Genomic DNA, 15541 nt, shown 5'->3' with positions numbered 1-15541 from the left:
GTACTATTTTCTTTTAATAATTTAAATGCCCTACGTTTTTTCCTAAATTCTCTTAACACATTTTTATTTAGCCATAACGGCTTTGATTTTTTATTTTGATTTTTATAACCATATGGTATTTGTTGATATGTATATTTATTTAACACATTTTTAAATATTATGCATTTATCCTCTGTATTTTTATTAGACAATACATTGTCCCAATTTATATTATTTAATGATTTCCTTAAATCGTTGAATTTTGCTTTCTTGAAATTAAAAGTCTTAGTTAAACCTTTAAGACACTGCATATGAAAAGAGATTTCAAATGTGACCATGTTATGATCACTGTTACCCAAATGTTCTTTGACTTCTATGTTTGATATTATATCTGTATTGTTTGATAGCACTAAATCCAATATAGCTTTACTCCTAGTCGGCTCCCCTATTAATTGTGACAAGAAGTTATCCCTGAGAACATTTAAAAATCTATCCCCCTTAGCTGAATTACTAGTTTCATTGGCCCAGTTTATATCAGGGTAGTTAAAATCTCCCATAATTACAGCGGCTTGTAGCATGTTCCTAGTAATATTTTTTTAGGATTTCCCCCACCCCCCACTCTTTATTTCAACCCACAGGGTCTCTACATTGTCACTTGTATCATAAATATCTTCCCTTATTGTAGGTAGGGATGGGCGAATGTTTCGCAACATTCGAAAAACGGCACAAATTTTAACACATTCGTTCGTTCAAATCGAATTTTGAATGTTTACATAACATTCTAACATTCGATTTTCGAATGTTCAGTTTCGAATTTTACGATTACATTCGAAAATATTCTTTTCGAAAATTTCGAATTTAGATTGTAATAGTATTTCTAATGCTTTTTCTTCAAATGTAATATTCGAATTATGCAATATTCGAATTCGAAAAATTTGAATTTAGATTGTACTAGTATTTCTAATGCTTTTTCTTTAAATGTAATATTCGAATTATGCAATACGTGTATTCGAATTCGAAAAATTTCAATTTAGATTGTAATAGTATTTCTAATGCTTTTTCTTTAAATGTAATCGAATTATGCAATATTCGAATTCGAAAAATTCGAATTTAGATTGTAATAGTATTTCTAATGCTTTTTCTTTAAATGTAATATTCGAATTATGCAATATTCGAATTCGAAAATTTTTAATTTAGATTGTAATAGTATTTCTAATGGTTTTTCTTTAAATGTAATATTCTAATTATGCAATACGTGTATTTGAATTCGAAAAATTTGAATTTAGATTGTAATAGTATTTCTAATGCTTTTTCTTTAAATGTAATATTCGAATTATGCAATATTCAAATTCAAAAAATTCGAATTTAGATTGTAATATTATTTCTAATGCTTTTTCTTTAAATGTAATATTCAAATTATGCAATATGTGTATTCGAATTCGAAAAATTCGAATTTAGATTGTAATAGTATTTCTAATGCTTTTTCTTTAAATATAATATTCGAATTATGCAATATTCGAATTCGAAAAATTCGAATTTAGATTGTAATAGTATTTCTAATTCTTTTTCTTTAAATGTAATATTCGAATTATGCAATACGTGTATTTGAATTCGAAAAATTTGAATTTAGATTGTAATAGTATTTCTAATGTTTTTTCTTTAAATGTAATATTCGAATAATGCAATATTCGAATTTGAAAAATTCGAATTTAGATTGTAATAGTATTTCTAATGCTTTTTCTTTAAATGTAATATTCAAATTATGCAATACGTGTATTCAAATTCGAAAAATTCGAATTTAGATTGTAATAGTATTTCTAATGCTTTTTCTTTAAATGTAATATTCGAATTATGCAATATTCGAATTCGAAAAATTCTAATTTATATTCGAATTCGAAAAATTCTAATTTATATGTTTGTAATAGTATTTCTAATGCTTTCTTTAAATGTAATTTTCGAATTATGCAATATTCTATATGGAAACATTCAAAATTATATATTTGTATCTATTATGTATCAATTTACTAGATTCCCGCCCTACCACATGAACTATTGATCTTCTGAATAGTATTTGTTAAATAGAATGTTAAATTCGAAATTTCGAATGTGGACATTCGATATAATTATAAACATTCGAATTCGAAAGTGACATTCGAAAACTGTAAATAACATTAGATTTTCAAATTTTTAAGAATATTCGTTCTTATCGACATTTGGATTTAGAATTCGAATTTCGGTAATAACATTCGTTCTACATTCGAAATTAGGTTTAATATACATGCAGATTCCTCCAACCCTTTTATTATTCCTGTCCCTTCTAAATAAAGTATAACCCTCTAAGTTAACTGCCCAGTCATGTGAATCATCCCACCAAGTTTCAGTTATACTGATAACATTATAGTCCTCTTCTGCAACTAAGAACGTCAGCTCCCCCATTTTACCTGTCATGCTTCTTGCATTTGTTGTCATACATTTAATTTTCATGTGCTTTCTGCTGCTACATGGTGTGCTTTCCTCTATACTTTCTAATAACAGAGAAATAAGAAGTAGAGAGAGGTTAGAACTCTCAATTTAGAAAATATGCAGTAGTATTTAATGCATATTTACAGCATATATATATATATATATATATATATATATATATATATATATATACAAAACATGGGGTGGGGTCAGCACTCTCAGGCCAGACCGGGTACACATCCTATGACCCTGCAACATGCACAGCCCTGGGTGCAAACCAGCACTCTCAGGAAGCTGCACTGTCACCACAGTCACAGGCAGTTAACCCCAGTCAGGCCTGGGTGCAAGGCCCAAACAGGGAAAATTACAAAAAAATATATATTTTAATATAAACACACAGAAAAAGTCCAGCACTCACTCACAAGCTCTCAACTAAGATAAAAAGCAGCAATGGAAGAATTAGTTACCGCATCTGGCCAAATGGGAAAAGCCCAGGTACCTCGTCAAGGTTTCTTCCAATAAACCTGGGTCCCTAAACAGCCACACAATGCAGGCTCACAATCAAACAACTGTGAAAAAAAGCAACTGTGAAAAAATGGAGGGTGCACAGGCTTATGTAATTTCCCCAAATATATACAAAACATGGGGTGGGGTCAGCACTCTCAGGCCGGACCGGGTACACATCCTATGACCCTGCAACATGTTTTGTATATGTTTGGGGAAATTACATAAGCCTGTGCACCCTCCATTTTTTCACAGTTGCTTTTTTTCACAGTTGTTTGATTGTGAGCCTGCATTGTGAGGCTGTTTAGGGACCCAGGTTTATTGGAAGAAACCTTGACGAGGTACCTGGCCTTTTCCCATTTGACCAGATGCGGTAACTAATTCTTCCATTGCTGCTTTTTATCTTAGTTGAGAGCTTGTGAGTGAGTGCTGGACTTTTTCTGTGTGTTTATATTAAAATATATATTTTTTTGTAATTTTCCCTGTTTAGGCCTTGCACCCAGGCCTGACTGGGGTTAACTGCCTGTGACTGTGGTGACAGTGCAGCTTCCTGAGAGTGCTGGTTTGCACCCAGGGCTGTGCATGTTGCAGGGTCATAGGATGTGTACCCGGTCCGGCCTGAGAGTGCTGACCCCACCCCATGTTTTGTATATATATATATATATATATATATATATATATATTTCTTTTACAAAGATATTACGAGTCCACAGATTTCATCCTTACTTGTGGGAAATTAACCTCCTGCGAACAGGAAGTGGCAAAGAGCACCACAGCAGAGCTGTATATATAGCCCCTCCCCCTTCCCCTCCACCCTCAGTCATTCTCTTTGCCTGTGTTATACTAGGAAGACATGGTAAAGTGAGGTGTTAGTTTTAGTTTCTTTAATCAAGAAGTGTTTTTTATTTTAAATGGTACCGGTGCGTACTATTTTCTTCAGGGGGATATGGAAGAACATTTCTGCCCTGAGGTTTGATGATCTTAGTATTTGTAACTAAGATCCACGTTGGTTCCCACAAGACTTCTGAAGGTAACCATGAGACATCTTCAGTGTGGAGACCGGTTTCATGCTACAAGCAGCATTAAAGGGACAGTTTACTCAAAAATGTTCTCCCCTTTAATTTGTTCCCAATGATCCACTTTACCTGCTGGACTGTATTAAATTGTTTACAAGTAGCTCCTTTACCCTTATATTGGCATTTGAAATTGTTGATTTAGCATGTGGTATCCCCACCTATTCTGAAAGTTTGTGGCCGCAAGTACCAGCTATAGATAAGCTTTGTAAACACAGCCAGCAGAAGAAATTACACTCCCAGTCGGATATAGCAGAGATAAGGTAATACAATGTTGATTTTCCAATGTTCTCTCAAAGTACTGGTGATTGTTTTAAGGACAGATATAAGATAAAGAAGCAGGTATATGTGCACAATGTGATACAGTATTGAGATCTGATTATACCTACAAGCTCAACCCATTTTATTAGGTTGTGGATTCAAAACACAAAATCAGAGCTTTAATATACACAAATAAGCCTTAAAAAGCTAATTTTCATACATTTTTTCCTCTGCAGTTGGTAAAAAAAGCAATTGTAAACACATTAAGGGAAAAACTAATTTACAGTATACGGTCCCTTTAAGGTATGTGCAGCCTTTTTTTCTGAGGAGACTTGGTGTATCAGAACTTGCTGGCATTATTTCCCTGTATGGGGATGGGGTAAGCAGTAAAACCTATTTTAATAAGAGGGGTGTTACTGGAGTCCCTATATTATATTTATCATTAGTTGATATTTGGGCATTATGTGACATGGGAGATAATGTAAAAAACGATGTTTTATGTTTTTTATTTTTGGCACTTAAAACTTATTGGTTTTATGCTTGAGGGTTGTATTGTGTGTGTATTTTTACTTTAGTGCAAAACTGCATTCCCATGCGGTGTTGTTTGGGCCTACTCCAACTTTTGACCTTAAGGGGTGGGGCCTATTTTGGCGCATTTCCTTCAGGCTTAGCAGCAGCAAACAGTGACTCGTGGCTCCTGGACTGTGTAGCTGGTCTGAAGGGTTGGAAACTTGATTCGAAGTACTCTGGGGACAGGTAGGCGCCACAGCAGAGCTGTGGCGAGGTGTAGAGGTTATTTTTATCTATCTTTTGACTAGATTTTGATATAAGTACTTCTAAAGCCTTATTTCTGCCTTTGCTTCTGGGTGCAGTAATTTTTGCATTAACCGACGATATTTAAGTTAATTTTGGGAATAATTTAACGTTTTTTGTGCATTTTGGAAAAAATTTCACTTTTTCTTTTCTTAAAGGCACAGTACACGTTTTTTCTAATGTTTATTTTATGCTATAAATAAGTGTTTAAATGACTTTTGTGGTATTACTAGTCTGTTCAACATGTCTGACATTGAGGTTTCTCATTGTTCTATGTGTTTAGAAGCTATTGTGCAACCCCCTCTAACATTGTGTAACTTTTGTACTGAAAGGGCTTTACGATGCAAAAAGCATATTTTAAATAAAGTAAGTGTGCCTAAGGATGATTCTCAGTCTGAAGAGAATCAGGATATGCCATCCAATTCTCCCCAAGTGTCACAACCTTTAACGCCCACACAAGCGACGCTTAGTACTTCTAGTGCGTCTAATTCCTTTACTCTGCAGGAGATGGCTGAAATTATGTCAACTACCCTTACAGAGGTATTGTCTAAATTACTAGTGTTGCAGGGAAAACACAGTAGGTCAAGTATTAATGTAAATACTGAATCCTCTGATGCTTTATTAGCTATTTCTGATGTTCCCTCACAGTGCTCTGAGTTGGGGATCAGGGAATTACTGTCTGAGGCTGAAATTTCTCATTTAGAGAATGTTTTGCCTCAGACAGATTCAGATGCTATGTCATTTAAATTTAAGCTTGAACACCTCCGCCTGTTACTTAGGGAGGTTTTAGCGATTCTGGATGATTGTGACCCTATTGTGATTCCGCCAGAGAAATTGTGTAAAATGGATAAATATTTGGAAGTACCTACTTACACTGATGTTTTTCCGGTTCCTAAGAGAATTTCGGAAATTGTTAGAAAGGAATGGGATAGACCAGGTATACCATTTTCTCCCCCTCCTAATTTTAAGAAAATGTTTCCCATATCAGATACCATTCGGGACTCATGGCAAACGGTCCCTAAGGTAGAGGGAGCTATATCTACCCTAGCTAAGAGTACTACTATACCCATTGAGGATAGTTGTGCTTTCAAAGACCCTATGGATAAGAAATTAGAGGGTCTTCTAAAGAGATTATTTTTTAATCAGGGGTTTCTTTTACAACCTACGGCTTGCATTGTTCCAGTAACTACTGCAGCAGCTTTTTGGTTTGAGGCTCTAGAAGAGTCTCTTAAGGTTGAGATTCCATTAGATGACATCTTAGATAGAATTAAGGCTCTCAAGCTAGCTAATTCTTTTATTACTGATGCCGCTTTTCAAATTGCTAAATTAGCGGCAAAAAATGCAGGATTTGCTATTTTAGCACGTAGGGCATTGTGGTTCAAATCTTGGTCTGCTGATGTGTCATCAAAACATAAGCTTTTAGCCTATATATAAGGCCTATATATAAGCCTTTTCAGGCCAGAATTGAAGGAAATCATTTCTGATATTACAGGAGGTAAAGGCCATGCCCTACCTCAGGATAAATCGGTTAAAATGAGGGGTAAACAGAATAATTTTTGTTCCTTTCGGAACTTTAAAGGAGGACCCCCCGCTTCTTCTTCTTCCTCAAAGCAGGAAGGGAATTTTACCCAATCTAATCAGAACTGGAATAAGGGTAAACAATCCAAAAAGCCCGCTGCTGCTCCTAAGATAGCATGAAGGGTCGGCCCCCGATCCGGGACTGGATCTAGTAGGGCGCAGACTATCTTTCTTTGCTCAGGCTTGGGCAAGAGATGTTCAGGATCCCTGGGCACTAGAAATAGTGACCCACGGTTATCAATTGGAATTCAAGGACTTTCTTCCAAGAGGGAGATTTCATCTTTCAAAGTTATCTGCAAACCAGATAAAAAGAGAAGCGTTCTTATGCTGTGTAAAAGACCTTTCTACTATTGGAGTAATTTGTCCAGTTCCAAAATTGGAACAGGGACAGGGGTTTTACTCAGACCTATTTGTGGTTCCCAAAAAAGAGGGAACTTCAGACCCATTTTAGATCTCAAGTGTCTAAACAAGTTTCTCAGAGTCCCATCGTTCAAGATGGAGACTATACGAACAATCTTACCAATGATCCAGGAGGGTCAATATATGACTACCATGAATTTAAAGGATGCTTACCTTCATATTCCAATCCACAAGGATCATCATCGGTTTCTAAGGTTTGCCTTCTTGGACAAACATTATCAGTTCATGGCTCTTCCTTTCGGGTTGGCCACAGCACCCAGAATCTTCAAAGGTTCTAGGGTCTCTTTTGGCGGTTCTCAGACCGCGAGGAATACCGGTGGCGCCTTATCTGTAAGATATTCTGATTCAGGCGTCAACATATCATCTGACAAACTCTCACACGGACACAGTGTTGTCTTTTCTGAGAACCCACAACTCTGGAAGGTGAACATAGAGAAGAGTTCACTTGTCCCACAGACAAGGGTTCCTTTTTTGGGAACTCGGTAGCCATGAATTTTTTTCTGACAGAGGTCAGAAAATCAAAGATTCTAAATACTTGCCGATCACTTCAGTCCATTCCTCAGCCATCAGTGGCTCAGTGTATGGAGGTAATTGGATTTATGGTAGCGGCAATGGACATTGTTCCGTTTGCTCGCTTTTATTTCAGATCACTGCAACTGTGGGGATTATGCAGATTTATCTCCTCAGATAAATCTGGATCAAGAGACCAGAAACTCTCTTCTTTGATGGTTGTCGCTGGGTTATCTGTCCCAAGGGACTTGTTTCCGCAGACCCTCGTGGGTGATAGTGACAACAGATGCCAGTCTTCTGGGCTGGGGTGCAGTTTGGAACTCCCTGAAGGCTCAGGGTGTTTAGACTCAAGTGGAGTCTCTACTTCCAATCAATATTGGAACTGAGAGCAATATTCAATACGTTTCAGGTGTGGCCTCAGTTGGCTTCTGCCAAATTCATCAGATTCCAGTCGGACAACATCACGACTGTGGCATTTATCAATCATCAGGGGGGAACAAGGAGTTCCTTAGTGATGATAGAGGTATCCAAGATAATCCGTTGGGCAGAGGCCCACTCTTGTCATCTGTCAGCAATCTACATCCCAGGAGTAGAGAACTGGGAAGCAGATTTTCTTAATTCGGCAGACCTTTCATCCGGGGGAGTGGGAACTTCACCCGGAGGTATTTGCCTCATTGATTCTCAGATGGGGCAGACCGGAATTGAATTTCATGGCATCTCGACAGAATGCCAAGCTTCCAAGATACGGATCCCGGTCAAGGGATCCTCAGGCCGAACTGATAGATGCCTTGGCAGTGCCTTGGTTGTTCAGCCTAGCTTATGTGTTTCCGCCATTTCCTCTCCTTCCACGCGTGATTGCTTGAATCTAACAGGAGAGAGCTTCAGTGATCCTGATAGCGCCTGCGTGGCCACGCAGGATTTGGTATACGGATCTAGTGGACATGTCCTCTCTGCCCCGTGGAAACTTCCATTGAGACAGGACCTTCTCATTCAAGGTCCTTTTCAACATCAAAAGCTAATTTCTCTGCAGCTGACTGCGTGGAGATTGAACGTTTGATTTTATCAAAGCGAGGATTCTCTGATTCGGTCATCAATACTTTGATATAGACTAGAAAGCCTGTCACTAGAAAAATCTATCATAAGATATGGTGTAAATATCTTTATTGGTGTGAATCCAAGAGTTACTCATGGAGTAAAGTTGGGATTCCTAGGATTCTGTCTTTTCTCCAAGATGCATTGGAGAAAGGGTTATCAGCAAGTTCCTTAAGGGGACAAATTTCAGCTTTGTCAATTCTGTTTAACAAACGTTTGGCAAATGTACCAGATGTTCAGTCTTTTTGTCAGGCTTTATCTAGAATTAAGCCTGTATTTAGACCCATTACTCCTCCCTGGAGTTTGAATTTAGTTCTTCGAGTTCTTCAAGGGGTTCCATTTGAACCCATGCATTCCATGGATATCAAATTGTTATCCTGGAAAGTTCTGTTTTTAGGTTGTTTCAAATAAGAATATTAATCAGGAAATTGTTGTTCCTTCCTTATGTCCTAACCCTTCTTCTAAGAAGGAGCGTATGTTGCATAATTTGGATGTGGTCCGTGCCTTAAAGTTTTACTTACATGCAACTAAGGATTTCCGTCAATCTTCTTCTTTATTCATTGTTTATTCTGGAAAGCGTAGGGGTCAGAAAGCTATGGCTACCTCTCTTTCTTTTTGGCTGAGAAGTATCATCCGCCTGGCATGAAAGAATTACGGCTCATTCTACTAGGGCTGTGGCTTCCACATGGGCTTTTAAAAGCGATGCATCTGTTGAACAGATTTGTAAGGCTGCGACTTGGTCGTCCCTTCACACTTTTTCCAAATTTTACAAATTTGATACTTTTGCTTCTTCTGAGGCTATTTTTGGGAGAAAGGTTCTTCAAGCAGTGGTGCCTTCTGTTTAGGTTCCTGTCTTGTCCCTCCCTTTCATCCGTGTCCTATTGCTTTGGTATTGGTTTCCCACAAGTAAGGATGAAATCCGTGGACTTGTCATATCTTTGTAAAAGAAAACTAAATTTATGCTTGCCTGATAAATTACTTTCTTTTACGATATGACGAGTCCACGGCCCACCCTGTTCTTTTTAAGACAGTTTTTCTTTATATTTTTTGTAAACTTCAGTCACCTCTGCACCTTTTAGCCTTTCCTTTTTCTCTTCCTATACCTTCGGCCGAATGACTGAGGGTGGAGGGGAAGGGGAGGGGCTATATATACAGCTCTGTGTATATATATATGCCCTTTACCTGCATTTGTAGTCTCTCAGAAGTTTATATCCTCAATTACAAGATTATTTCTGTGTTGCCTTAATGGGAGACCATACTGTAAAATTTGTTGCCCCTTAATGTAAAAGGTGGCCACCTAAACCAAGGAATGGTAAATCTTCCAATTTATAAAATGATTTGTCATGTGATCTAATCTGGTCCTCTCAAACAAATATTTGTGGTCCAAAGATCAAATCTAGCAAATGGAACTGCGTCTGGGGCAGCCACCATGAGACCCACAAGTCCCATGCACTGAACAAAGGGAGAAAATTCAGCTGAAGAAGGGCACATGCTTGTTGCAGCGTCAGTCTGCACTGATCTTTCAGGGACAATTGCATAGCTACTAAAAATGATTTTTGAACCCCAGACAAGATGCACGGGATAGAGTAGTTATACTGTGACACCATCTGAGTGTAAGACAGACCCAGATGAAAAGAGGGAGCCTAAACCAGACAGTCTTCCAAATAAGGAACTACAGACAACAAAGCTCTCAGAACTTTTATAAACACTCTGGAGTCAGAACTAAAGAAAAGGCCACACGCTGATAATGCTTTGTCTAGAAAAGCAAATCTCAGGAACTTGATATGATCCCAGTGAATAGGGATATGTAAATAAAGTATCTTTTAAGTCTATGGTAGACAGTAACTGACCCTCCTGCATTAAAGGAAGTAAACCCCTAGTTTAATTATTAAGATGGAAATGGAGCAATCGCTCCCATTCATTCCAAAACTTTTACATGAGCCAAAAAAAGCTTGGGCCTTCAAAAGATCTCGACACACTCAATATATAAAGAATATTCCCTGAGGAAGCCTCAAACTAAAGCTTATTCCATAACCCTGGGAAATAATTTGCAATACCTAGGGATCCTGAACACAAGCATTCCAAAAGTTTCAGAGACTGGTCTGGCATTGGGGCTGCACCTTCATACAGCTGTGGAGGCTGGGGTAGCCATCTCGTACTATTTGTTTTTGAAGCAAAAAGGGCGGGACTTCAAGGAAGATTTGGAGTATAGAGAACTTTAGGCAGAGGGGGAAGCTTTCTAAGCCTTACTGAAAGAAACAAAAACACGCTGCAGATCTTAGCTTACCCTTTTCATCTGCAGAGCCTGTCCTTACTGCAGGATTTGTAAGATTGCACATGTATGTGCAACCCTGCCCTAACCAATTGGGAGCGAGCAGGGCTTGTCAGTCATCCCTGACCAACAAGTCTGGGCTGTCTGATGTTTACAACCTCTGAGGTTGAAGACATGTTAAGAAGTAGTGGTTGTAGGATTGCTGCTGCTTAACTTTCAGGTTGCATTCTTTCTTGAGAGAGCCTGCACCGAAATGGCCCCTGAAGCTAATTAGGCAGCTTCATAAATGGGGGCCTTAGCATTAATGCAAGTTATTTGCACTGCTGCATCACAAAGGTATTTCATCCAAACTGGATTCCCCAGAAACAAGTTCTGAAAGATTATCACACCAAATAAAACTAAGAGCCTACATACTGAATAGGTTACAGCAGAACAGCAACAGTAAAGAATTATATCACAGAACAAAAGAGCTTAAAAGTGCGCTAGGACTGTTAACCTTTAGTGCATCTGTGCTACCAATGAGCGCAAAAGCCAAGAATCCAAAAGGAACAAGAATAAATGTAGTGCAGGTGAAGGAAAACATACTGTCTACAGCTCAGAAGCAACTGCTAAGCCTATTGGGCTACATTTAAAGCAACAGTAACCTTAAAGAACAAAGCTTTAAAAAGTGCTAAAAAAACTGTTAGTTTAAGGTGTACTGTGTACAAATATATGTTAAATACAAAAAGGAGAAAGCAGAGCAAGGCATGTTAAAAATATAAAATGTAACCTTAATTTACTATGATCAAGGCAGCAGGCGAGATGCATAAGACCGCTACAGCTCAGGGTTTATGTCTTGTCTCCCTTTTCAATGCATTGCACATGTAAATAAAGATGATGTTTTTTATTTTAACACGCCTTGCTCTGCTTTCTCCTTTTTACACTTATCAGAGTATGCAGGGATACTCCATAATGGTTTGCAGGCAAGCTTGCTATTTTTAAATATAGGGTGGGCCTGCAGCATTTTGAAATCACTCAGTGGAGTGGCTTAGCCAGAAAGTAAATGCAGCACACCGAATAGATGACAAGGTGACGGTTGCTAACTGTGGATGACTTTCTATATACAAAGTAGGTATTCAGGCTTTTTTGTTTTTGCTCTTGCACTTAGTGCTAATGAGGGCTGTTTTCTCTTATGTATTGTACAAATATATGTCCCCAGACTATGTGAAGCAGGTGATCATGTTCATGATAATAACCGGTGGGCTATGAAGGTGTAAGTACTTACCTCTCAGCACCTTTCTCCATCTGCTTCCAGTAGACAAGCCCATCCTAGGCAGTGCGAACACAATGTTAGGGATATAAATCAGTAACAACATCTACATCCCAGGGATTGATGGACAAGCCCACATTTCACCCACAATGAGTAGCTCACTGTAGACCAGGTGATTAGTGGACCTGTTCACATTTCACCTGGGAGGCCTGTGACATTTCTCACTGAGAAAACATGTTTAATTCCTTGCCTACCCCTCTGAATGACAGGTTACTGCGAGAAGAAACTGGACCTCAGATTGATTAGAGGAGCCTATTTCAACAATGAGTAGATCTGCACTTTATTTTAACCTCACTCCTCATCAAGGAGGCAAAAGAAGATGACTAAGTAATATGGGAAGTATGAGGGATTTAAAGCTCTATTATGTTAGGGTGTCTTTTGCCTCCTCTTAGTGGTCAGGAGGGGAATTTCCACATGATGACTATTTAATGAAAGAAAACACAATTTGTTTTTATGCTCATGGGGGTATATCAATTTCAACAATAGACTTGTGAGATTTGTCTTTATCAGCCAATGAGCAATCATTCACTAGGATGAGTTGTGCTCAAGAATTATTTTCCTGTTGGTTTCAAAATCATTTTAATCCCTTATGTCGGGGGGAGGGGGGCAGTAAATGCTTAGATCGGAGCGAAGTTCCAATGTAAACACTTGCTGCTAAATTGAAATCACGTGATCATTGATGTGATCAAGTGATTTCAAGGCTTGGATTGGGGACTAACTACGCTGCTAGGCATGCCCTCCTGTCTGATTTTTCATTAACTAAAAGGGGGAGGCTGCAGTATGCCATATAAGGTAGGAACGTTCCATTCCATCCTAACGGTGTTAAAGACCAGCACTGTTAGTACGTCATGGAACATCCTAACAGCGTGAAGGGGTTTAACAGCCTTAACTTTTTTGTTATTTAAAAACTATTGTAACATGTGTAAACTAGTGATCTTTCATATACATTATGTCTCATTAAAAAATGCTCAGCCTTTTTTTATGTCTCGATAGGTGATCCAGGGACATCAGTGACCAACTTCACCTGTGTTTGGTACAACAAGGAATACATGAACTGCACATGGCTACCTGGAAAACATTCCCCTCCTGACAAAAAAGTCACCTTATATTATTGGTAAATATTTACTGGTATCAAATAGTTTAAAAATAGAGATCAACAGCAGAAATTAATGTAGTAGAACTGTAAAAGCCAACACTTGCTCAAATATATGACCATGATTTTGAATCAAAAGGTGAATTGTGCTGAAGAAAAGTCTTATATATATATATATATATATATATATATATATATATATATATATATATATATAACACAGGGAATCTTTTAAGACATTATTTGTCTTTTACCAATATGTTTTATATTTATTAGAATAAAGTTTTTTTGTTACTGGTATTAATACAAGTATAAAGTATATAGCCTCAGAGTGCTTACCTATTAACTCCCTAATGCAAATCCATCACATACAAGATACATCCCCATTTAAATATATAAACAAAACAGGAGGAAGCCATAAAACTATCTGTAATGATGCCACATCTGCCTTCCACCCCTAAATATCAGGTTTCCTCAACCCCACCCAATGTGGGATCAAAAATCTATTGCTTTAAATTTTTAATTCAGTCATTGTATATAAATGAACATTGAAAGTTAACTAACTCTACACATGCACCTAAATTACGAGTTTTGCGCTAAACAGAGTGCAAAATGAACGCAACAAAAGTTGGGTTATTTCATCCTCCATAGCGCTGCCATTACGAGTTTCTGAAAAGCCTCCATGTGCATGCGATATGGTAGTATTAAGCTCCTTACCACACAAAAGCCAAGGGCTGAGAATACGTGCTCATGCACGCTTTCCCTCATAGACATCAATGGGGAGAGAGTGTTAGAAAAAGAACACCTGAAGTGCGGAATGGCGATCCCAGTATCGCAACCCCATTGATATCTATGGGGGAAAAAAAGTTAAGTTTAAACCTAACACCCTAACATAAACCCCTAGCCTAAACGCCCCTTATCTGTCGCTGCCAACATCGCCACCACTAATAAAAGTTATTAACCCCTATTCCCCAGCACCCTGACATTGCCATCACTATAATAAAGTTATTAACCCCTATTCCCCCGCACCCCAACATAGCCACCACTATAATAAAGCTATTAACCCCTATCCCGCCGCTCCCCGACATCGCCACCACTAAGTAAAGTTATTAACCCCTAAACCTCCGGCCTCCCACATCTCCGCCACTAAATAAGCCTATTAACCCCTAAACCGCTGCCCCCCCCCACATCGCAAAACACTAACTTAAACTATTAACCCCTAAACCTAACACCCCCCTAACTTTAAATTAAAATGACAATATAACTCTATTTAAATAAATGAAAACTTACCTGTGAAATATAAACCTAACATTAAACTATAAATTAACCTAACATAACTAATCTAATAAAATAAAATAAAAAATACTACCAATTAAAATATCTAAATTGCAAATTTAAAAAATCCTAACACTACGAAAAAAAATAAAAAATATAAATTACAACTAAAAAAAAAACAAATCCTATGAAAAATGTAAATAATCTAAGCTTACCAAAAATAATTAACACTAATATCACAAAAAATAAAAAACATTAAGATTACAAAAAACAAAATTATCAAAAATAAAAACAATTACACCTAATCTAATAGCCCTATAAAAATATATATAATATATTAAATATATATAATATATTAAATAATAAAAACACCCCTTAGCCTACAATAAATTACCAATAGCCCTTAAAAGGACCTTTTGTAGAGCATTGCCCTAAAGAAATCAGCTCTTTTAGCTGTAAAAAAATACAAAGTCCCCCCAACAGTAAAACCCACCACCCAACCAACCCCCCAAAATGAAAAACTTAACTTTTAAAAAAAACCTTAGCTACCCATTGCCCATAAAGGGGCATTTATATGGGCATTGCCCATAAAAGTGCATTTAGCTCTTTTACATTGCCCTTAAAAGGGCATTCAGCTCTTTTTCAAAGCCCAAACCCTAATCTTTAAAAAAAATAAAAAAAAATACTAACACTAACCCCAGAAGATCTACTCACGGTTTCTGAAGTCCGGACATTCATCTCCATCCAGGCGGCGAGGTCTTCATCCAGGCAGTGAGGTCTTCATCCATCCCGGGGGGCGTCTTCTATCTTCATCCTGGCGGCATGGAGCAGAGACATCCTGGAAGCTGATCCTATCCTGCTCGGAGTGTTCTCTTCATATGGTCCCCGCCGTACACTGA

At 37.7% G+C, this 15541-nt stretch overlaps 1 protein-coding gene across 1 annotated transcript in view; it reads left to right on the top strand.

Annotated features, from left to right (window-relative positions):
* IL13RA1 (interleukin 13 receptor subunit alpha 1) overlaps positions 1 to 15541 on the top strand; it is a 206950-nt gene that overhangs the window by 88553 nt on the left and 102856 nt on the right. Inside the window, exon 5 of the mRNA XM_053699252.1 lies at positions 13268 to 13388. Within this exon, the coding sequence (XP_053555227.1) occupies positions 13268 to 13388 (121 nt within the window). The remainder of the gene's footprint in view (positions 1 to 13267; positions 13389 to 15541) is intronic.

This window comes from Bombina bombina, chromosome 1 (genome assembly GCF_027579735.1).
Source record: "Bombina bombina isolate aBomBom1 chromosome 1, aBomBom1.pri, whole genome shotgun sequence".
Lineage (NCBI taxonomy): Eukaryota > Metazoa > Chordata > Amphibia > Anura > Bombinatoridae > Bombina > Bombina bombina.
The sequence above is the reverse complement of the archived record's forward strand: the minus strand, read 5'-3'. Positions and strand labels throughout refer to the sequence as shown.